The 26148-nt window shown below is 38.6% G+C and overlaps 1 protein-coding gene across 2 annotated transcripts in view; it reads left to right on the top strand.

Annotated features, from left to right (window-relative positions):
• Window positions 1–1630: 1630 nt before the first annotated feature.
• The window catches only part of LOC110158841 (ecto-NOX disulfide-thiol exchanger 2-like), a 75530-nt gene continuing 51012 nt past the window's right edge, over window positions 1631–26148 (top strand). For both annotated transcript variants that reach the window (XM_055159432.1, XM_055159433.1), the window contains exon 1: window positions 1631–1821. In XM_055159432.1, coding sequence (XP_055015407.1) covers window positions 1800–1821 — 22 coding nt within the window. In that variant the 5' untranslated portion in view covers window positions 1631–1799. The remainder of the gene's footprint in view (window positions 1822–26148) is intronic.

Here is a 26148-nt window from a genome sequence, read left to right on the forward strand (position 1 = left end):
GAACGTAGCAACATCTTTTACAAGTTTCACTTTCATTTTGACCCCCTTTTCTTTTGCTCCCTGTGTCAAGACACCCCCTTCAGACTGCTATTCTCGCTAATGAAACTACTGCACATCGCACCATGCATGCATTGGCAAGCTGTTGTATACAGTTTTGTATCATGTTTTTGTTTATAATTGTCAAGTAGGACATGGGTGATGTAGGCTGATTATGAGCTGAGATCTGGACAGAATCTTACAGCTAACTGTGAGGGAATAGAGACTGGGAGAAACCTCTAAAATACTCAAACATGCATGAGTGACATCTAAAACCTCTTCAAGAATGTTTTTGATGAGGGAATAACGCTGTAACATGGTAGAAAACTAGAAAAAAATGCTATTTTGCGTAATACCTCCTCTTTAAACATGTCTATCTTGTGTTTATTCAATTACCGACATGTTTATTGCTAAACAATCTCATCGTAATTTGGCCTTTTATCACCATAAGTTAGAATAAACTGTGGAACATTCCAGGTAACGTAATAGCATATCTCTGGAGAAAAGCAGGTGGCGGACCATGCACCAAAAAAGTTACATACTGCACCTTTAAAGTTCCTCCACTATAAAAGTAAAATCCTTTATAGTAAAGAAGTTGTGCTGCATTTTATTAGAAAACTCATCTGTATTTATATCAAAATTAATATTGTGATACCATAGTATTAAGTGGTATCGGGCCGGGAGAAATCACTGAAATCGCACATCAGTTCACAAAAGGCAAAGGTAGCCATTAGCTGAAGAACTGGAAACAAATGTCAGCAATTTAGAACAGCTTTTTGTGGAGGTTTGGCTGCAACAGTGGATCTGGCTTTAGCTTTTATTTTATCTCCGGGGCAGTGAAGTTTAAGACCCGTGTCTGGGTAATGGCATAAGTGGGGCCATTTCACACTGATGGCCATCTTGTTCCACAACACAGCTCACATCTATTCTAGCTATCTTTAAAAACACACACACACACACATACACATTAAAATAGTATTCTCAATAGGAAGACCAGCACTCCTTATGGACTGATTTTCAAAAGATCACCTCTCCACAGATCTAACCTGTAATTTGGCATATGTTTAATGCTGTACAGTGGAAATTCCCAGTCTAAGCCATAACATCGCCACGGAGACAGGCTGGTGGCGGACCTGACAAGCAAAGGTAGCCTACATTTTTCACCTTTAATGTAAACGAGATTTTCTGGGATTCATATAGGCTACGGCTCCTCCCATTGGCAGAACTTCAGAATGACACTTACGAAGTCGACCAGCGCTGTCTGGAGTTGAGTTTGGAAACACGAATTATGGACCATCTTTTGCCCTAAGTATGCATGCACCTTTCAGCCGTGGCAATGGATGAGGGTAGATCCAGGACCGCGGGGTGAATTTATTTACGGACCCCCTGAGAGGCTACATACAGTTCAGATGAAAACGCTTTTTTTTGGCATTCAGCATCGCCAGGAGAGAGAAATAGTGTCCAGTAGCGGCGGCACGTTCACGGAACACTCGTACGCGCGGCACTAAACCCACTCCAGTCCACCCCTCGCCTCATCCCTGGTGTCAAAGTAGTGCTCGACTCTGCAGGGGCACGCTACCGCCAGGAGGGTGGGCGCACGCTCCAATCCTCAGCTAAAAGATCCGCTGCTCTCATTGCAGTCCAGTCTGCCAAGCGGAGCGCAGCGGGCTGAGCGCACAGACCGCATCCTCTCACGGATTTACGTCGTTCGTTTCGTCTTCAAGCAAAGCAGCATCCGGAGTCACATCTTTCAGCTTTGGACAATGTTTCTCCTGCAGTACACAGGTAGGTTACACTCAAAGTTTGTCTTTTTTCTTACGATAATAACACAGGACTCTCCATGCATCCTATATAGGCTCCCTCCTTGCTGCAGTTGTAATGGCTCCATATCTCGCTCTTGTTGTGCTGTCTATCGCAAGTTGAATTTTGCTCCAGTTCAGACTTCAGTTGCACAGCCAAACGCATTTACCTGCTTCTTTCTCCAGTTTTTATCAACAATTTTTGCGTTAGCCTTGACTCATTACGCGCACTTGACTCATTTGACTTCGGATTCTATCTATATCCACATATTTGAATGTTTATGCGTCAGTATATTGTCGAAGAGCGCACTGTGTTTATTGACGCACACGTATCTGTTCAGAGATGAAGTTTTCCGAATGCATTTGTGCCAGTGCTGACGCTTAATTGCAGCGATGGGACATTTTCACGCATTATTCACGCAGCATGCCGTTGTATTGTGGCAGAATAATAGACCACAGTGAGTCACGTTGTGGACCCTATTAGGAGGGCAGTGTCCATGCACACACGGGATGAATTAAATAGACCACATTGCTTGGTTAACAATTAGAAATAAGTCTGAATTTACAATGGATTTTCACATCATGCTCAACATTTTACCTATCTGGAAACGCATCGTGGTTTTGGGTCTTGATAAACTTGCTGATTCCGTGAAAATAGAACTTATTATATGTCCTTATGCTCAAATTTTGTCCTAATCCTCAGTTTTATATTCCCTTTTCCTCTTTTTTTCCAATTCTCTTCTTGGAATTCAATTGACAAAATAGACCAGTGTGAAAGAGAAGCCCCATCAGTGCGTGTGACAGCCAGTTACCTCCACTGCCCCGGTCCCATGGATAAAATTGGCAGAGCTGCTTTATATTGCTCTCCATGATGCAGGGAAGAGGCACTTGGCTTAGATCTGTCATGGAGGAGAGAAGATCGAATGCTTGTACACAATGTGCTGAAGGAGGAGCCTAAATGTTTTAACTCTATTTGACTTGTGCTATGTGAAGTTCTTGACATTTCAATGCTGGTAATGAGTTGTAAGTAGGATTATAAAATCAATCGCAATTTGAGTGGACCCAATTAGCAAACTGTAAACCACTGCAGTTTCTTGAAGTATCATAATTTCCTACGCAAACAATAAAATATCCTGTCTTATTCTGCATAAAACTGCTAGGCTTGTAGTTTAGATCTTTACAAACATGTTTCTCAGTTCATATTTCAGTCTTTTGTCAGTTCTTCTGGACGTGTTTTTCTCAAATTGTTCAGCCCCAGTAGGAAGGTAGTCACGCTCCCCTGTTGTTGGAATAATAGCCTTGCGTGTTAATGACAACAAAGTAGACCAAGTATGGAAATGCTGGCATCCCTTTGTAGCTCATTAAAAGTGGACTCTCTGTTCTTCGGAGGTAAAAGGATTCAGAGATAATTGCTGCGCTGCATTTGAAGATGTGGCACTTTTCTGATAGAAAAGCATCTAACGCACAGGGGACGATAAAGGTTAAAGTTGCACCATGTAACTTTTTCTTTGGGGGTCCGTCACCTTTTTGTTTCTATGGATATGTCAGTGCTCTACCTGGAATGTTCCACAGTATGACATTAAACAGCTCTACCTTACATTTATTCAATTACAGGTGGCTTTATAGCTCAAAAATTCCTAGAAAAGCAGGCATTCTGACTGAGCAGGGTCGCATCTCCACAGATCTGCCCTGGAACTATAGTTAAGGGTTACTTCAAACATGTGTGAATGAAACAAAACACAACTCAGAGTTTTTGATGAGGACACAACATTATGACCATGTGTTAAGCTCAGAAGAATCCATTTTGAGTAATACAGGATCACCAAATCTACCTCCGTCTCTCATTCAAGACATGGTAGGGCCTGACTGAGGAATTAAGGTTGAAGGATTTTATCTGTTATGTCTATTTTGGGTTGATGGAGAAACCAAATTGCACAGAGGAAACTCACCCAGACACAGTAAGAAACATGCAGACTCCACATGGAAAGGTCACAAGGGTCTCTAAACCTGAAACTTCTTGCTGTGAGACATGACTGCTCGTCTCTCTGCGACAGTGCCACCAGATAGTCAATTTGTTGATGATGTTTGCAATATGCTTGTTGTTGGTAATACATTATAGGAAATAGGATAAAAGGTTTAAAGTTATCTGTAAACTATATTTTTATTATATATATATATATATAAGATGTATGGCATTTTTCATGAAATCACCTCAGTGCAACAGAAACTATCAAATTGGCCAAATTCTGCAATAGAACGTGACAGTTTTATGAAGAAATACAAATCCGTTAACAACTAAATTGGGTTTGGGTGGAATCTCTTGAGGATCATTGGAGTTGGCAGCAGCAGTAGTTTACCTGTCACTTGGCTATTTAAAAGCTGAAAGACACTGGCAGCCCAAAGGATACAGTACAATAAATGCTCTTTACATTATGCATTGTGAAAGCAGTTACATAATTTGAGAGTGTAATATATGGTTTATGCATTTTACAAAGCATTTTGTCAGTATCAACTGTTTTCATCCAATCAGGCACATTGTTCGCTAAGAATCATAGGAAACCAACTGCCTGACACTTGATTTTCTGTTATGGTGCATTCCTCAAAAGTAACATTACAGTAGAATTTTACTCTAGTATTACAATTTCCATCTGTTTTATTCAAAGTCAGAGCAGGGAGAGCTAGTCTTTCAAGCAAGGGAACTCTTTACATTTTCATTGTTACTACAGGTATATATACACGCTGAGCAGATGCCAACAACCACATGAGATTATCCTAGACAGTTGTTTCTCTGTCATGGTGCAATATCTGAACGGCACAAAGGAATAAGTGGGTGGAGCTAACAGTTAAAACTAAAACATGGTCCTTACTCATGGCTCAAAATCAGTAGCCTGATTCATCAGCTGGTTTCACTTCGTAGAAACCGTCTGACCTTGCAGCGTTAGAGTTCATTCTCTTAACAGTAGGCGTTTACTTTTTTTCATTTAACCAATCACTGCTATTTGGTCGTGACTTTTGTAATGCACCGCTAACGGGGATAACTGGTATACTAAGCTTTTCCCAAATCCCATAGGAAGAAGGGCAATAAAGTCTTTCCCCTTGATAAAATTCACTAAACATTCTCTTTGTTCAAGCGTTAAATCCTCGATCTCGGGAATCGTTGCCAACACAGAAAGTATGGCTCTTCGCTGATTGATTGGTGCTCGAACTCGCATTTCCGGGGTTCTCGCAAACGTCTAGTGTATTCGATTCCTGACCTAGTCACTGGAGAGAAAAGAAATTGAGCGGAGGCACTAGGTGGCACCGGCCTGGCTACAAAATCAGGTCCTTAAACTCAAATCTTAAAAATGAAATTAACAACTGTTACACATAAACTAGAGGAACCCTTCACCAACATGCTAGGAGCTACATAACACAAGACCACTGAACTGCATTGGCTTATTATAGTGTTTAAGCTGTATGTGACAGGATTGTGGCTCCTGCACCACTACGATAAACCTCACTGACAGTCCCTTTGAGTCCAGGGCTGAATGGAGGAGCAGTTTCTGGAGAATCTGGATTAAGAACCAGGCCCACTGTACCAAGCACTATAGGAGCACCTTCTGTACTGAGCTGTTCTCTGGAGAGCCTAAGAAGTGGAGCTGTTTTTAGCATATTTCCTACAGCAGCAAAGTCAAGAGAGGCAAATGAGAATATTGTGTGATGGATGACCGCATGCATGTAGGGCACCACTGCTGTTCCTCCTGATCTATAAATGTGTCCATGGCCACAGTAGGGGTAGGCAATAGGGGTGGGATGAGAAACAGATATCAATAGATGAGACAAGAGATGAGATTGGGTCAAAGAGAATGAGTCAAGGGGAGATTCTGATATAAATTATAATGATATGTGCGATTCAGTTCACAAATGTGGCTTTTTCTTTTGTCTTTGTATCACTACTTTTTGGAACTATGACTACGCATGAGATGTAACTCAGCTTACTATTTTTGTATGTGTCCCAATAACTAACTTTTGCAGTCCAAAAGGAATCATTGGTTGATGTTGAATGGTCAGAAAACCAACTCTTGTGAGCTTTAATAATGCCAGAATGTTGTCAAAAACATCCTTGGAGTTGTGTTTTGTTTCATTCACACATGTTTGACTAACCCAATAGTATTGGTCTATCTACATCTCCAACAGCTCAAAATGCATTGTTAGACCTTGTGACATCATGAAGTTGCCGTTTTCAAGTTGACAGCCCCCTTTTAACTTTTTTTTTTTTCAGTAGAAAGTTTAAAAAGACAGTGGTGCACTTCTTGTAGCACAGCAGGACATCACAAGGGAAATAAAGTCTTCTTTTTGAAAGAAGAACTCCTAAATATGCAGAGTTTGTGTTAAACTTGTGTGGATGACACTACAGGGGTGTTTGTGATGAGGAAACAACATTATAACATAGATCAGAAAAAAAGCGCAACGTGAGCCCCTTCAGTATCACTATTAGATGTGAAAAGACTGCACAGAAATACCATTTAATGTCCTTGGTGGAAAGATTACAATAAATCTTTTACCATTTTTGTAATCATTAATTATGTTGTTTTTTGATACATTTTAGAACAGTTCATTACTAATATGCTGAAAGGCTTACACAGCATTTCTGTTGTGTCAAATGCTGAGCTGCAGTTCACTGTGGTAACAAGCAAATGACTTCCTGGTTGAGAGCACTGAAGGAGAACTGACATCTGGAAAGCAAAACTAATTTTCTTAAAAAAGTACACTGTATAACTTTGCAGTTCGGGGTCCATCACCAGCTGGTTTCTATGTCATTGTCCTGCCTGGAATGTTCCACAGTATGACATTAAACAGATCTATGTTACATTTATTCAAATACAGATGGCTTTATAGCTCAAAAATACCTAAAAAAAAGCATACATTCTGATTGTGAGCAGTTGTCTCTCAATGTCCACAGCTCTGGCCTGTAACTTCATCTGGTTTGGTCTCCATGACGATAGAAAGGTTTAATACCATACTGTGAAACATATCAGACAAAGCAATAATATCTCCATCTCTTGACAGGCCATCCACCAGAAAAGTTACATAATGCACCTTTAATGCATTCAACTCAAATGTGTGTGTTTTTTTTTTTCAAGCTCTGTCTCATCCTGAGCAGAAAGCTGAGACGGTGCGGTTTGAACCTCTGAACATGAGTGTCCATAGAGATCGTCTGGAAAGCAGCCATCACTGTAATGGAGACTGAGAGTGCTGAGGAGGCTGTTACTTTAGGAGTAAAATAGGAGTGGTCTGAAAGGCTCTGAAACAAGATGAGCACTGAATAGAGAATGCATTATTAACAGGCTATCACAGCTTTAAAATATTGTGTTATCAGCAGGAGGGAAGGTATCTATGTTCAGGCTTGTGTTTACATGACAAGTCATCACATTAAGGCTGGGAGGAGTCTATGTGTCAGTATGTATTTAGTTAAAGCCACAATAAGTCACTTTTTAGACAAAATTGTCTAAAATAAAAGTGTGTTCTTGTTTTTCTTTTCTTTTTTTTTTTGGTTGTGTTTATGGTAGTAATCTTCAGCCAGGCAGCTATGTAAAGAAAACTTTATTTGAGCACTATAGCACTTGCGCATACATATAATACAGTATATGCTGGGATGAAGATTAGCTCCTCCAAATCCGACGCCATGGTTCTTGAATGGAAAAGGTGGCTTGCCCTCTCTGGGTGGATGGAGAGTCCCTGCCTCAAGTGGAGAAGCTCATGCATCTCAGGGTCTTGTTCATGAGTGAGGGGAGGATGGAGCATGAGATTGACAGGCAGATCAGTGCAGCATTGGCAGTGATGCGGTCGCTGTATCGGACCGTTGTGGTGAAGTGGGAGCTGAACCAAAAGGCAAAGCTCACGATTTACCGGTCAGTATACGTTCCTGCCCTCACCTATGGTCATGAGTTTTGGGTAATAACCAAAAGGACAAGATCGCTGACACAAGCGGCCGAAATGAGTTTCTTCCGCAGGGTGGCTGGGTGGTCCCTTAGGGATAGGGTGAGGAGCTTTTACATAGGAGGAGCTCAGAATAGAGCCGCTGCTCCTCCACATCCAGAGGAGCCAGCTGAGGTGGTTCAGGCATCTGTTCCAGATGCCTCTGGGGCGCCTCCCTCGGGAGGTGTTCTGGGCATGTCCCACCGGAAGGAGGCCCTGGAGAAGACCTAGGACACGCTGGAGGGACTATGTCTCTCGGCTGGCCTGGGAACTCCTCAGGTTCTCCCCGGAGGAGCTGGAGGAAGTGTCTGGGGTGAAAGAAGCTGAAGAAAATGAATGGATGTATAATACAGTATATATCAGTCAGAAAACCCATATCTCCTGTTGGTCGATCTTTAATTTCCATGGAGAAGTTACTCACTGTGCATTTAAATTATTTGTATTTATTTATTTATCTTTTTGCTTTTATTTGACTGGTTTATTTTGTAACTATAGTATAACCAATTCAGATCTAATCAACAGAAATGATCAAAACAGCTATATGCCTCATAATCACAACTGCTATTTTCTCTATAAAATATACAGTCATGCAACTTTTTAGTTGCTCTATATATTTTGGGAACATATAATTTTGTGATTTTCCACTTGCAGACTTCTTGCTTGCAAATAACACACACTAACACATTAAAATCTTCTCCACAGAGCACACTCTTTCATGATCAAAGGGAAAACAGTGACTTAAACATGATGAGTACTGGTGGTGTTTGGTGTTGGACTTAAAGGAGCCCTGTACTTGATGTTTACTGTTCTGAGGCTGCAGTCAAACTGGACAAATACACGCTTCTGCCTCTGCTCAGCACCAGAGTTCAGTCACGCTTTCTGCCTGTGTCAATGAAAGGTGAGAGCAGTAGGACGATGCCACACAGCCCAGCCAAATGAGTTCACTGTTAGATGCTGGATGCCCTTGAACAAATTTTAAGTCGAACTATTTATCCATTTGTCTTAAGTTGCACGGGGACAGTTTATGATGAGAACTTTGCCTGGTACACACACTTCCTGTTTTCTAGATGCGGAGTTCATAGAGTTTTTCTCTGATGTTGTAAGAGTTCATGTAAAGGCAATGCTAAAAGTTAAGATATGTGTTAAATGTTTGCAAAGCCAGGCTGCAGTAGCATAAGAGTGGCTCCATGTATGCATGTGTGGGTTTGTTTTGTTATTAGTGGTATAGTTTTAAAAAAAATTTTAGGTTCAGATTTCCTGCATGTTCGTATGTGAAGAATTACCTGCTAATTACACTAAGCAACATGTTGATCGTGAAGTATGTGTTAAGTAGTTTTCATTGTATAATCGCAGAGGTAGCAAAAAAAGTGCAGAGGGACTACTAATGGTTGTTTTGAGAGTAATTGTGAGAGTAATTACTTGGGGAAACTACTACACACCACTCAAGTTAATGTAGTTTTGAAATAGAAACAGAAAAAACAAGATCACATGTGAAGAAGTGATGCAAGGAATACAAATGTATTGAATTATATCTACTTTAAGCTAGCTTTTGCCATTTGTAAACTTACAGTGCGAAGAACTTTTAAAACTTTTAAAGTACTCTTACTTTAAGTAAGAGTACTGTTACACTGTAAAGCATAATTCTCAAAAAGAATGATGGCATCTGAAAACTACTCAGAGCAGCACAGTTTCATAAAGTAAACTCAAGTAAATATACTTGACTAAATGAGAACTAGCCACCTTTGCTCAAGAATGACCAATTTTGGTTCACTGAAAGTACTTAACATGCAGTGTTGTTGTCCCTTCTTCAATTAAATCACATGTATTTAACATGTGTGTGTGTCTTCTGCATGCTGAATGGAGGTCCTGATGGAGGTTGGGGTCATAAGGACATATGCTGACAACAGCAGACTTAACCTCATGTCTGTGAGCACATCCATTACAGACAGGAGGTAATTGGATTCACAAATCTGCCCTGGCTCTGGGTTTATAGTGCCACTGAGTTTAAAGGGTCATATTTCAGAGTGCTGGACTGTTTGTCAGATGGAGCATGGTCGTATTGAGAAACTGATGGATGCAGAAATACTCACACAGAGCACACTGCCCATTTGTGGTCAAAGTACAGTGGCGCAATTCATCAAATTTTAATATGGATTTGGTAATCTCCAAGCGTCAGTAATGCTTTGGACTTTTTAATCAAGACGTCTACAGCCAATCATGTCAGTAAAAACATTTGGAGCAGAGACTTTGGAGGGTATATTGGTCAGTTTTTTGGTGTTAAGTGGCACTGTTTAAAAGTTTGTATTATATACATTCAAGAAAAAGATACTTTTGGTACTTTGGTACTTTTTACCATGAAAGATCAAATTTAATTAAAAAGCATGACACAGCCCTAGGTTAAAATTTTAAAAAAGTTTTACATTTTATGTATTTGTTACACTGATACGATACTGGTATTGAATATTGGTGCCAATATCCGCTTCCAAATGTTGGTTCAACCAATATTCTGGTTGAACATATAAATCAATGTAAGACTATTTACTGGTCATAGTCACCCAGAAAGTCTCATGTTTGAACTATTTATATAAAGCTGCTTTGTGGTGGCTTATGGTGACTTTGTGGTGATAATCAACAGCTCCATAACCTATTTGGATCTGTTCTTTCTTATTTTAGTTTAGATCAAAGGAAAGAAATATGGTTTTCAGACTCTGCACTGGTATTGGTTGATATCGAGTATTGGAATCAGTATCGGGACTGTGAAAAAACTGGATTGGTGCATCCCTAAAAGAAATATAGAAATATTTTTAAACTTATCACCCACGTGGAACACACATCTTTAGTAACGAGCAGAGACAGAATTCGCTAGTGCCAGACTTTCTTCCGGTGCTGCCGTGTGCATGATCTACGGCACTTCATCTGTTTGACTGTATGGGTAATTAAACAGGGAAGGGCTCTCAGGAAAGTTAGGTTCACTGTGACTTTTCGGCTCTAATCCTCCAATAAGACCAGATCTTTATAGGTGGAATCGAATTATTGGTGGAGTGATAGAAGAGCTGCTGTCTGCTTTTAATGAATGGGATTTATCTTGTTAACTCAATTTGATCTCCTTTCCTCATTTCGAAATTGGGCTTGGGGTTGTTTTTACCGTGGTTGCAAAGGTACCACAAATAAATTAGGTTAAACTATTGGCAAAAGTGATATGTCTTGTAGGTCCTGGTTGCGCGCACACTACTCGCCAGTTTTTAAAGGTATTTAAAGGCTCTGTACCTTATTTTTACTGTCCTAGACCTGGTTAATTTTAAACAGTTTACAGTGGCCTCAAGTTATTTCTCCTAATTAGATGCAGCCACTACGCCGGTGACTCATTTTGGCTCCAAGAGCTGCTTTCACAATATATCTGTAATGGGGAAAGACAAATCAGATACAGCCCCTTCTTGAATATTGTCATTTTGTAGTTGTTTAATGGCAGGGGTTCCAAAAACAACACTGGAACAAATCAAAGTAATCAACACTAACTACTACAATGAAATGATCATTTTCTTATTGTTATTTATTGGCACTGTTACATTTCTATTTTCAGGCCAAGATATGTCAGTGTTTAGTATATTTATTGGTGACACTATACTGCATTAATCATGTAATGCTTTTTCAGACACTCTAAGCCACTTTACAATTTCATGCATTATACTTTTGTAGCCACAACTGCCGTGGTGTAGACTGACGGAAGAGAGACTAAGGACACACTTTTTTGCCACTGGCCCCCACTGTGGCACCTGGACTTCCCAGCAGTCTCCCATCCAAGTACTATCCAGGCCCAGCCATGCTTAACTTCTGCGATCTGACAACATCAAGCTTTGACAAAGAGATCCACCCATATGTATGCATTTGTTCATGGCCAATGCTGATAACAATTGTTTAGCACCCAGAGGAACCGATGGCCAATGACCTCTGCTGATATTTTTAGGCCAATATGTACGGCCCAAATTATCCTATTAAAATTCAATGCAAACTCACAGCTTTGTTTTACCACTAACTATGTAGGGAGTAGTGTTGTGACATTTTTGCAGCATCCTATTCAGACTAAAGTTTTGTGCATATATTTTTCATGCATATTTAAGCATCTAGTTGGGCCAAACCAAATATTGGCCCCTGCTGGAGATTTACAGCCGATACTCTAAAAAGTGCAAATATCAGCCCAAAATATCAGCCAACAAATATATCTGTCTACCTCGAGCTTTAGCAAGGAGGTTTGGCCACAAAGAACTACTACTAGAACTGAATCCACAAAAGCTTTGGGTAAATACTTGTATATTTAGCTCAAAAAGAGGCTGCTTGTGTGAGCTTGGAGTTGTCAGCAGCACTACACAAGTGAAAGGATGCTCTGTGAAAGACAAGTGTACATCAGCGTGAGGTTCAGCCCCAGTGCAGTGTTGCATGAGGAATACAGAGCATGTAGCCCCAGACAGCAGGGTACAAATTATTCAGCGAGTACACTGCAAAAGCGTATGCGACAATGACAGCTGTGTACCTGCGATAGCACTTTTCCACGACTCTTGAAAAGCTTTTGCCTGTTGACTTACCTGCTTTTATGACAACTGCCGGGGTCTCTGGTGACTGACTTTGTGCACATTGGAAGCTGAACTAAAAGAAGAGGGGAAACAGAGCTTTGGCCCAGCTAGAAATCTCCCCTGTGAGCAGGATTTTGATGAGGGTTGTCAAAAGTATTGGAATCTAGATAACAACTGATACTGAAATTAGAATTAAAACTAGTATTGACTCATTTGAGCAAGTGTCAATACTGAAAGAAAACACATAAACAGGACAAAATTTGATCTTTCCTAAATGGTGGTACAATGATTCTCCTCGAAAATATACCAGGAGCTGTGTTTTGTTTCATTTTCCATCCATCCATCCATTTTCTTCCGCTTATCTGGGGCCGGATCATGAGGGCAGCAGTCTGAGCAGGAACTCCCAGACTTCCTTCACCCCAGATACATCCACCAGCTCCTCTCAGGCCAGCCGAGAAACATAGTTCCTGGGGCTTCCCCGGGGCTTCCTCCCAATGGGACATGCTCGGAACACCTCCCGAGGGAGGCGCCCAGGAGGCATCTAGAACAGATGCCCGAGCCACCTCAACTACTCCGAGCTCCTCCAGTGTGACTGAGCTCCTCACCCTATCTCTAAGGGAGCGCCCAGCCACCCTGCGAAGGAAACTCATTTTGGCTGCTTGTATCCACAATCTCGTCCTTTTGGTCATTACCCAGAGCTCATGACCATAGGTGAGAGTAGGAACGAAGACTGGCTGGTAAATCGAGAGCTTCGCCTTTCAGCTCAGCTCCCTCTTCACCACAACGGTCCAATACAGCGACCACATCCCTGCAGATGCTGCACTCTGCATTCTCACGTTTGAGTAATCATGGTTCTCCAAACTCAACTCAACTTGTGTGAATGAAACAAAACTTCTACAAACAAAAAGATGTCCTCTTATTAGTAGTATAGTAGTGGTAGTAGTTGAAATGTATAGGATTCTTGTTTTAGTGTTGCAGTTCAGATTTCAGTTAGACATCTTTAAAAGAAAGTTGGACTTTAAACAGAATCGTGACATCTATCATAAACCAACTCATAATCTTAACGCTCAGAACAATCCCAATTACATATTTTGCCAAAATCGTGCTGCTCTAATTGTGAAGCCTCGTGATGCCTTTTAGTATTGTGACAACACTAATTCTAACAAAAGTTTTCAAACCCTGAGCTGTCATTGTCGCCTTCTGACCATGTCCTCATTAGCTAAAGTACAAGTGGCCACAGCGAGGCACCTCTTCAGAGCCAGTTAAAGAAGAAATGTCTCCCTGAGCACAGATTCATTTAGTAAAGGGTTCGGCTGGTGAAAACAAAGTGGGAGGCAGGTTTAGCTCTGCCACATGGAGTCAGCTGCTCGCCTTTAATGACATGGCACTTCCCTCAAAGCGCCTCAGGGATAACAGAGAATCACTGACGCTATATTCCTGTTGTTTCTGGTTTGATTCCTTTTTACATTTTGCCTTTAGCAGTTTCCTTAACAGTGTACTAGTCTACTTATTCTTTCAATCAATTCATTAGTTGTATAGATTCTGAAAGGCCCGTGAATTACATTTTTATTAAATTTGATAGAGATAAAGCTTGAGACTTGACACTTCTGGACATCCTTATGGAATTTATTTACAGATTTGGCATTTAAGAGGGGGGGTATTATGCAAAATTGACTTTTTAAAGCTTTCTATTTCTATTACACTGTTCTCTCATCAAAAACATGCCTGGAGAGGTTTTAGCTGTCATCCATGCACTAGTCGAACTCTCTTTAAAATTAGCAATACGATCCAACCAAAGCATCACACAAAAGCATTATACAAAACAACACACTATTACTTAATAACCTGATGCTATGTGCAATAGTTAAAGTACAGTAATGCATGCTGAAAGTGTTGTGATGGCGCTCTGAAGGGGGAGTGACTTATAGCAGAGAGCAAATGGAGCTTTTTTCTGGTAACATGGTGATCTAAGTATGTTATCCCTTGTATATTTGATTTAATTCCTGCTCTGCTGCAACCATAAAACCTTTTCTCTCAGCACCTAGCACGGTTTGAAGTCCAAGGCTTATTCGATTACTGAATTAGCTGACGGATATTGCAATAATCAGTTAGTTGTGATTAATCAATTAACTTGTTTCAACTGTATATAGAAAAAAGAAGACTATATTTGTAAGAAAGACTGTCACCTGAATGTGTGAGTGGCTCTTGAGGGCTCCTGGAGCTGTAGGGCATGTGGCTTGTTGGTGAAAGGATCCAGAGATTATCAGAGCACCAGAAGAAACGCGTCTGAGCTGCTGCTGTGATTTACGAGCTCGCCGTTTGATTTATCTCATTTGGAAATGGTCTCGCAGGGCCCTGTTAGCTGCAGTGTAGCTTCAAATTGATTGGACATTTAGAGGGATTCGCAAGAGCTAAAAGAAATTAAGCCTTACAGGAATACCAATGAGTGGTAGTATAGCTTGATTGAAGCGTTCAGTTTCATCTCAAAATGTCTGATATTTAAAGTAGTTTTGAGCTATAAAACCACCTGTGATTAAATAAATGTAAGACTGTAAGCTGTTTAATGTCATACTGTGGAATATTGCAGGCAAAGGATTGACATGTCCACAGAGCCCCAACTAAAAAGTTACACGTTGTATCTTTAAGTGTTTAGTTTGAGTTTGTCATTTTTATCTCAAAATGTCCGATATTTAAGAACCAAGTCTGCGAGTCTGACGGCATCAGTGCAGCTGCTGATCAGACGGAGGAGCTCACATCTCTGGTTCTGTCAGTCTCACCGGTGGATTCCCCATTGATCTGCAGTGCTCGGAGTTTGTAGACATGTGCAGTTTGTAACTTCTTTAATCTGCCATTTACAAAGTCTCTGGTGGTTTGGACTACCCAGGCATGGAAAAGTACAATGAAAAAAGTGTTCATGTTTAGAAACTTTTTAGCGAGGAAGTTGGCATCAGCAATAATATTTAGCCTCACAGTTAATTAGCAGTTTGAACCTCTTTTTGTGTTAAAAAAAATATGGATATTATCACTTATTGAGCAAGTGTTGCAGATTTATATTCATCTCATTAATAAAATTGTCAATGAAGTGAGTGAGGTGTGAAAAATACTAACACAAAATTTGCCTGGGATCCAAAATGCACACTTTTGAGATACTTAGCGAAGATGCGAGGCCGGTCATCGGTGAAGTCCGTATTAGAACAAATCTGGCTGCTTGCGAGGAACAAAAATGAAGGGAAAAAAATGTCACAGGGAACTGAAAAACACTGCAAAATCAGTGAGCAAAGCACTAAACTGTTAATATGAGGTGACAGAAATTAGCTCCGTCACAGAGAAAATACTGTGCCTGTCACAATAATTATACTGAGTTATCATTCAATGCATGACAGATGAATTTTTTTTTTATTTTTTTATTTTTTTTTTTGTGGGGGGGGGGGGGTACTTTTTTTTGTACAAGTGGGAACATTTTGGTTATTTTTCTGTTCTACAATGAGATTGGAGCTGTAGAGGGTTGAACTGAAATGACTCATTACAGTTACAAACAAACTACTTAACGTTCTGTCATTTATTTTTTGTACTTCTTCTTTTTCATATATTGTGCAGCTGAATGAATCGTTTTTTGGGGGGATAATTATGCTTTATGATTTGGTTTCAATTTTAACATTTATCATCTATAATTACTTCAGCAATGTATCAGACTTAGAATTTTGTTTAAATGACAGGCCTACCAATCAATCAAATGTTTGGTTCTGTTTTGAGATGCAAAAAAAAAAAAAAAACTGCATAAATTTGCCTGGCAACATCACAATCTGAACAGTCAAGTCCAGTGGTGGAACGTAACGAGAAGTCGTTAATATTTAATTCACTACATTTGAGAGCAGGTATCTGTACTTTCTACTCAGATAAATTTTTAAATAGGACAAAAAAAATAACTGAAAAGTATGTTATGATGATGATGATGATGATGATGATGATTGATTATTATTATTATTATTATTATTGTGTGATACTTACTGTAAAGGCTGTGGGGTTTATTTTTAGAATGTTCAAGGTTCACAGATTCAGTTGTTTCTATACAAACAAAATCAAAAAACAAAGACAAAAAGTCTTGATTAAAAGCATATAGCATACATTATAAGACCTCATAATATGCGTGAATTACTTTTGAGTACATTTTTAAACAGGCACTTTAATACTTTTACTTAAGTGTATTTTTTCGTGTGATACATTTACTTTGTAGTTTTGTTTGGTTGGTTGGTTGGTTGGTTGTTTTTTTGCTCCAGTATCTGTACTTTTATTTAACAGAATTGAGTGCCTCCTCCATCACTGGTCAAGTCTGCAGCTCCCTGGAACTATAGCCTTGGCTTCAACGACAGAGTTACACAGTGAATGAGACAAAGACATATTCTTTTAAAAATCCATCTGTAGAAATGTCTCTCCTGCATTGGCACTCTGGAGAAGGATGCATTTGGAACAAAACTCAAACAAAACAATGGAACATAGTGAGAGAAAAACATCTCAGTTTGAAACAAAGTACAAGATATGCTCTAAGGTTTTTTAAGTACCATAATTTTCTGCACGAACAACAAAATATCCCATTTTATTCTGCATTAAAAATAGCTGTTAAATCTGTACAAACATGTTCTGAAAAACATTGTCAGTTCATGTTTCAGACTCTTAGTACTGAAGGTACACTGCATAACTTTTCTGGCAAAGGGTCATCACCTGCTTCTCTCCATGGAGATATCAAGGGTGTAGGTTTGCATAGGGATGGTGGGGACATGTCACAACCAATATATGGGGAAGACAAAATAGTCCCTACCAATTTATTTTAGTAAAAAAATGTATACATTTATTCCAATATTTTTCCAAACTCACTAGTATTAATTTAACACTCTTTAGTTCACATTTTGTTTATTAGACATTCTGAGATGTATTCAGTGATATGACGACTATGTTATTTCATTGGCTGCAACAGAGTGATGTCATTAGTAGAGGAGGAGCCTAAACTGGGGAAGCGGGGCAGGCCAGTGCCAGCACCCGAAGATGGCGACTTGAGCAGGTGTGAGTGAAGACGCTGCACCAAACTTTGAAAAACTTTTCAAAAGGAACTTAATTGGCTTCATCTTCAGTTGAACTTGCCTTATAAAGAGTCGCAGAGGAAAAAAGTGACTATTGGCACAAGTGCACCTCCCAAACTACTTGTGCTCTATTAGCAGCCGGACTCTGTTGACAATATTCCATGGAAAAATGTCAGGACATAACCTCACAAATATCTCATCACCAATAAGCAAAGAGAAATCTGCTACAAACTTCTACATCTTATCATCTTAGAAAGGCAATGGACACAAACTGTACATTTTGCAAACTGAACACAGGTCTAAGTCACATGTCAGATCGGTGGAGAGGCGAGCCCACTAACAAACATTAAGAATGCAAGTTTTTAAGTCAGTAAAAACCCATGTTAATCAGTAAATGGAAAATGGATCGATTTAATTCCATGTTGGGACATTCCAGACAAAACAATATCACTTCCACAGAGACAAGCAGGTGGCAAACCCTCCACCAGAAAGGTTACACCGTGCACCTTTAAAATTTGATATTTTTCCCAAATCATTCAGCTCTAATCTAGAGTCTTGCAATGTGTTGTTATCAATTATTACACATTATCACAATTTATTACACATAGATTTATTACGGCAATAAAATAAAGAGTTATTTTTAGTATTTCTGCACAGAGATTTAAGGCAGTGAATAATTGCATCTGAAAATCTGTACCCCATGTGTGCCATCTGCTTAAGTGTAATTTCGGGGCCTTCCATATAGTTCTATCATGGGCCTTTGCCAACATGAGCACTGGTCTATACAGGCTTTTGTAGTCTCTTCTGCGTTGGATCTGTTCTTGGAGAGATTTGTGGCCGTTTGGGGCATAGCACAGAGTCTCAAATGTGAAAACAATCAGGCCAATTTGGAAAAGAGCAAATCCATGTAGACCAACTGTAATCCTTGGAATACACCCAGTAAAGTATACATCTAAGAAGACAGGACAGAAAGTGCAAAGGGACTGAAATGAAGTGCAGCTTTATGGGCAAAATGACAAAAGCCAAACCACTGTGAAATATTTGACGCGTTTTCGGTCACGCTCTCCCATTTTAATTAGAAAGACAGACTTTTACTGCTATGATATGAGAGCCAGGCAGTTCTGTCCATTTATGTGCCACTTGCCTGGACAGATCCTGCATTTTTCATGACACAGGACTCCACTTCGGCCACCAGAGCCCACTGTGATGAAATGCAGATTGACTTTGAAAACTGTAGCCAGATAGTTGGAAAGTGTCCATGTTATCTCTTGCTCTGTAAATCCACATCATTATTTTGCAAATGGAATAGCTGTCAGGACTATTTAAAAGATGGCATTTGGGCTATTTGCAAATTAGATATTAGGGCTGCACAATTAGTGGAAAATATCTGATTGTGATTTTCCTGACAAGAATTAAGATTGAGATTAGATTTGAGATTTTTAATAACAGGATTCTTTTCCAAATTCCCATTTTAAATGTGTCCTGAAGAACTGACAAAAAGACTGAAATATGAGCTGACAAACTAATATAAGAATCCCATTTCAGAGCTAAACTACAGGGTTAGCAGTTTTTATACAGAGTAAGGAGGAGGAAATGATAGTACTTCAAAAGTTGCAGCCTTTGCAATTTGCTAATTGCTTCCATTAAAATGTATATTTCGATTCAATTGCGATTAAGCTAGCAGCCCTATTTGAAATGCGTTTTGGTGTCATAGTGACACAATAGTCAGATGAAAGGGCCTATATTCTGCAAAATTTATCTTTTAACTTCTAACCATTATTTCCTCATCAAAATGGGATCCAGAATACACGCTTCACTTGAATATTTTATAAAGATGTGAGTCTATTCACTAGTGAATTGCCCTGTTTTCAAATGGGTGTGATTGACAGATGGATTAGCCAATCAGGGACATGCATGGTCAGTCCATATTGACAAAGTTAAAGTAAAAACGTATCACAATCAAAAATATGTTGGATTTTTGCATAAGTAATGAGCCAAGCATTAAACTGTTGATCTGAAGTGAGGTACATTTGATTTTATTTGTAAATGATAGATGATCAATAAGAGCCTTTGTTTCATGTGTGTCAATTTTTTAAAAATGAATCAGATTGCACGTTCACCAGCGGGAACCGATTTCAGATATTGATACCTGGAGTTGTATTTTTGAGTTCATCTACACATTTCATCTCATTTTGAGCTCATAACACACCTTCTCACAATTTTCTAATAATAACACCTCTTAATATTTTTACTTCCATTATTTAGATAGGTATTTGTATTTCTATAATTTCTCCAAATAGTCTAGTGCCATCTAATGATCTTTATCTATTACATTGTCCGATGATTTACTGCCTGCATTCTTGATACTTTTGCCAGTAAAGTGGTTTCCAAATAAAGTTTGTAAAGCATACAAATTACTGCCAGTATTAACAGAGAAAATATCACGGGAATCCAGTACAAAGGTGAAAACATAGTACAGACCAGTTTACTGCTCAATGACCATAGTACCATCTTAATGTCACAGAGACTATTGTTTCTTATTGGCCTCAAACTAATAGTTATCGATTTGTCCAGGAGGTGTAATCTTTCCACACAGTTCCTTTCTGACATATTAGTCCAGTGGCCTGCTCCCATTGGGCAGTGAGCCTGTGAGTGGACATGACCTTATCAGCTGCTGTGGTCTCATTAACCTTTGGAGCACAGGGAGATTAGAATGCAAACCACATCCTTACTGAGTGTAATAAAATAGGAGTGGTCGAGATTTTTATAAATTTACTAGAAGGCCATGTATATGTAGAAGGGATGGTTTCTTCTCCTTGAATCAATAATCAAGCCATTAGTTCTTCTGCAGATTTCTCTTCGACATACAGCTGCTGTGTGAAGTATGAAGAACTATGTGTCTTCTAAACAGTCACTAGTCGATTTGCATTTGTTACTTTACACTCCACTAAACTACTTTTTTATAAATGTCATTGTATTTTTGAGAATAGATTAACCTTTCCCAAATCTAAGTCTGCAAGAACTGAAGTTTCCTGCATACTCATCATGATATTAACTGATTTGAGTCAGTGACATTTCTCATTGTTATAAAATCTGATGCATTTTCTGATTGCACTGTGCAAATGTGTTGAAATTTAGATGGGGCTGCAGTCATAAATCACCATCACATTACAATTGGTGTGCATCCCGCTAATGGAACTACTGCCTATCGCATTGGGTTTGTGAGGGTTTGTATTATGCTTCTGTATATTTATGGAAAAATGTTGGCTTGTGGGTTGAGCTTTGGATTGGATCTTACTGCCAACTGTAAGGAAAGAGGGTTTGAATAGGGCCCGGTAGAGTTTCTCAAAAATGCATTATGACATAAAACCACTCCAGGAATCTTTTTGATGATGGAACAATGTTATAAAAATAGAAAGCTCTAAAAAGTCAATTTTGTGATACTGATTAATAGCCCTTCTTTTAAAAATGTAAAATGAAAAAAATCAACACTTGTATTTCCCTCTTGTACTTACCTCATATTACAAAAAGCATGTTTTGCGTTAGGGAGGAAATCACCTCATTGGCTGAATTTGAAGTGTTTTAGAAATCACAAGTGTTTTGAATAAACTCAGTGCCCTTGTGTGATAAAACTCAACTTATTTCTTTCTCCAGTGTTGTTCAATGTGTCCTTGGTCTGTTTCCACAGCAACAGCGATGCATCAGCATTCATTTTAGTCGACTTTTAGTTGTTACATTTGCAAACATTGTCACCTAAAATATAGACAGGAGCCGTTTGTAATTACAGAAAATGGACAATATCTCAGTGACTATATCAGTACTGGCTGATGTAATACCTGTTTTCATTGGCATTGGCCCAATATCAATAATTACAAATTTCTGATAAATACATGTAAGCAAACCTTCACTGCAACAAGTTCAAATTTTCAACTTTGATACAGAATTTAAAATATTGGCATTGAAATATATAGACTACAACAGCCAACAAATATTGCACATTGGATATCGTATCAGTTAAGAAAAAAAACGAAGTCGTTTTTACAGACAAACTATGAAAACTGAATCCATTTTAGTCCTCATTTAAAATTGGAGCCTGCTTTAGCCCGTCTATAAATATAAATAGTTTGGCTGATATGTTTATGAGAATGCCATAGCTGTTTCTCCCGCTTCAGAATCCCCCTGCTTAACCCAGTCAGTCACTGGCGTTTTTCACCTTCATAGACCTCCTAAAGAGACCTGGCCTGGGTCCCTCTCAGAACAGAACAATATCTCATTTAGTGTGGAAACAGACTTAGTCCTGAAGGTCTCATGACTTTGTTTTATCAGCACACAGCAGGTGACTGAAGCTCATATGATTGGATGGAAGAAGTGTCAGCTGTCTCACACTGGGCTCAGAACTGAAGCCTTGGAAATCTTGTTATAACTGGATTAAAATGGATGTATTTATAGTGTTGTTTAAAAGTGAATTCATGGTTTGAGCACTGACAAATACAGGCTGACTAAAAGTATATTGGGTATACTGTATGTAAGTATATGCCTTTGGGTTGCCAGAAAGTAAAACTAAGGTTAACTTTATTGTCCCTATAGGGAAATTTGTCTTCTGTGTTTGACCCGTCCTTCAGTGCCACTGGAGCAACCCATCAGCCTCCAGATCTTGGTATCTTAGCTGAAGGATTTTACCTGTTGGGCAAATTTTGGTTGACTAAATAAAAGACGTTTGGAATAGACTGGATTACATCAGCATTCATCATCTCCTAATAAGGAAGTTTCTGTTGAACAAGCAACGGGCACAAGACAGACTTGGGCTACATTCAGACTGCAGCCTGAAGTGAAGTTTTTTTTTACCCCTATGCGACCTGTATCTGATCTTTTAATGACAGTCTGACCAACACAAATCTGTTTTTTTCAAATGCAACCTAGGCCACTTGGATATGTGTTCCTAAAACCGATACATATCCGATCCTTTGACATGTAACTTCAGACTGAATGGCCAGGTCACATTCATCCGACCTACACGTCATCAAATCTATCTAAAGTAGGTGGAAACTGGAAGAAAGCCACAACCATGGCGCTCACAGATGTACACAAACAATCTTCTCGTTATACGAAAATTGTGTATGAACTCCGTCTGAGTGAAGCAGCGAAGCATAGAGCAATCCCAACACTCTTGCCTGCGACTCCGCACCCACATGTTCCTTTCTACGGACGTTGCTGCCACTGCCCCACAAAACGCCATGGCCAAAAACTTTGCCTTTCTCCTTCTCACTCTCCTACTTTAAACAAATAAGCTGCACATGTTCTGGCTCCGATACAACAGCAACTTTAAAATCGCCAAGTGCTCGATGTGTCCATGTTTAGGCGACTTCTGTAAACACTGAGCATGCTCGCTGCATGTGACGTCCTTATCCTCGAATGCACACGTTTGGGGCATTTAAAGTTCACACTGGAGATCACATACAAGTTGCATTTATTTAGAAATATGAACATCCTCGCAAAAAAATTGGATTGCACAGAAAAATCTAAAGTGAGCATTAAGCCCTGCAGTTTGAACATAGCCTAAGATTAACTTTATTGTCCCTGTAGGGAACTTTGTCTTTTACGTTTGACCAATCCTTCAGTGCCACTGGAGCAACCCGTCAACCTCCAGATCTTGGTTCCTTAACTGAAGAATTTTACCTATTGTGCAAATTTTGATTGACCTAATACAATGAGTTTGCAATAGACTGGATTAGATCAGCATTCATCATCTCCTAATAAGAAAATTTCTGTTAAACAAGCAGTGGGCACAAGACAGACTAAAACAAGACAACAGTCCAATCATTACACATCCGCAACACTAAAATCCCATGCAAACAATCAAACAAAATCCAAGACAGAACAATTCTCCTACAAAGTTTCATCAATCATTTCCAATCTGAAGTACTTACAAATTGCACATACACTCCAGCGTTTTTAGATCAGCATTGAAGGACTCAATAGCCTAGCAACAGTTTTTAAGCACTGTTTTTCAGTCCTTTTTAAGTAGCAACACACTTTTAAGATGATTAGCTTCTGTGCCACATACTAAAACATGACAAAAATGTAATGCGAATACTGGCAGTGGCACCAGGTCTGATTCTTCTCAGGTTCTTGATGAATATTTTGCTTTAGACGTTCAATCAGGTCACTTTGAAATGGTAAATCATTAAATTATATGTTTGTTTGAACCCATTAACTGATATTTTTATTTTTTATTTTTTTTCAAGGCACATCTAGACCTGTCACAATAATTACTATATCGACATAGCGTTCAATAAATGAAAGCTGGAATATGTTCTGGAGCTCATTATTTATTGTGGGTATATTTTCTTTGCAAAAGTGGGGAGATATTTGTTATTTTTGTTGTAAAATGGTAAGATTTAAACTGTAGAGAGCTGAATTAATTACTTCTATGGATAATTATTGATTCATTCAGCTTTATTTGTGGCAGCTCAGGCTTTTAAATGATACTGTCTATTTAAAAATGCTTTACCAGGATTCAATGTGGTTTCAATATTATTGTTTATGGCAATATTCTTCTGTAGCGATATATATCATGCTTCAAAATTTGTTATTGTGATTTGTGACAGGCCAAGGCACACCTGCCAAGACCTCAAGGTACATAGTGTTCCTCAGCACTGTGATTAAAAAAAGAGACTATAGGACCTGCTCAGCTCGACTCCTTAAACAGTCTGACAGTCAGTGCATTCTTCACACAGCACTGTCTGTATCTGCTCTGAGGACTAGTATCACACACAGAGATGCATAGATTTCTTTGTTCTCACAGCGGCAGACACTTCAGGTCAATAATGGACAGCCCTTATTTCATTAAAATAATCATTAAATATTTTACAGTTGAGGTAAATGAACACTTGAAATATTCCGTCATCTATAATTACAGTAATTGAGCCAATTCACTTTCTGAGACTGCACTTAACGCCTGGTGCTTTACTACTAAATGGTGTTGAGAAAGAGTGTGCCAATGGGCAAGTTTTGTATCAGTATATATATATATACACATTACAAGATACAAGACTCTAAGAAGAATCTAAGAAACACCTACACATACATACAGAACACTGGATATTATATTTGTCAGACAAACAGAGCATACAGCATGTTTAATTCAATTTAATATTTGTGTATATTGACTTAACATTCAGTATATGAAAGCTGGAACAATAAATATTTGGGGCTCAATATTTATCATGTGTACTTTTTCTTTGTAAAAGTGAGGAGATTTGGGTTATTTTTGTTGTAATACGATGAAATTTTTGCTGTAGAGGGTTGAACAACTAAAACTTCTGAAAGCTGAATAAATTACTTCCATGGATAATAAGTGATTCATTCAGCTTTATTTGTGGCAGCTCATGCTTTTAAATGATACTGTCTATTTAAAATGGCTTACTGGGATTATCTTGCATTAATGTTTTTGTATCAGTGATAAAGTAGATTAAATATTATCATTTATCACAGTATGTCTCTGTAGCGATATATCACACTTCAAAATTCATCGTGACAAGCCTATGGGTATTGTTCACTCAAATTCTAATTTTCCTTTTGCCTGATTAAATTTGTGGATGGTTCATTATTTCTTTGTCACTGTGGAAATCCCTATTAAATCTTTTTTTTTTTTTTTTTTTTAATAAAGCTAGCCTTTAGACAACAGCTTGGACTAATATCAATATAGTAATATGCTTTTTGACCTATCCTATATTTTTCATTATTGGCAAAGCTGATTAAGTCCTTGTTTTTACTGCCCTTTTCCAGGTCTGGTTTATTAATCCTCGAATCCTCAGCCAAATCAATAGTTCTACAGGAGCTAATAAAAGTCATATTGATTTGAACTTTTTAAAATGATATGCAAAAAAAGAATATTGAAAATATATTGTCAGGGATGTAATGATATCCAAATCTCATGGTATGAGATTATCACGGTATGCATCTCATGGTACTCATATTTATTGCGATATTCTGAAGAGGCTAATATAATTGTAGATGGGACACTTTTTTGTTTTTAAAATACCTACAAGATGATTGGTGTGAATTATTTCAGTCATAATCCCAAGAATTCAAGTAAAAAACATATTTCTTCATGTTGTCTGCACTGAAATGAATCATGGGATATGTAGTTTCCGATGTTCATAAGCTGTCTATGAAAAATGCATTTAAGCAAAGGAACTTGTAATTCGATATATTGTGACAGCCCATGACATTATTGTGAGACCTTTGACAATACGATATCACAATATTTCGGTTATTGTTACATCCCTAATATTGTCTATAAGAAAAATGTAATCTAGTATTGCTTCTTGGGGTGTCCTATGTAACTTTTCTAGTGGAGGACCTGCCGCCTACTGTCTCCACAGAGATTTTAAGGCTTAGCCTGGAACAGAATGCCTTCTTTGTCATTATTGTTGTTATTACATGTTGTTGTGCGATTATAAACAAAAACAAAACTGACATCTTTAAAAAATGAATAGAAGAAAAAATAAAAGTGATTGTATTTTTGTTAGATTTGTTAGAGTATGGAACAATCTGAGGGATGATTTTTAAAAAGTTTTAACACTGTAGAAGCCTTAAAAAAAGTATAAAGATTTATGTTTTGAAAGATATAGCGCTCTGGAATGAATGCATTAAATTTTGTTTGTTGGTCATGATCCATGGGTTTATATGTCTATGTTTTGTTTTGTT

This window comes from Boleophthalmus pectinirostris, unplaced genomic scaffold (assembly GCF_026225935.1).
Source record: "Boleophthalmus pectinirostris isolate CB_2022bp ecotype Guang Dong unplaced genomic scaffold, ASM2622593v1 HiC_scaffold_23, whole genome shotgun sequence".
Taxonomy (NCBI): Eukaryota; Metazoa; Chordata; class Actinopteri; order Gobiiformes; family Gobiidae; genus Boleophthalmus; species Boleophthalmus pectinirostris.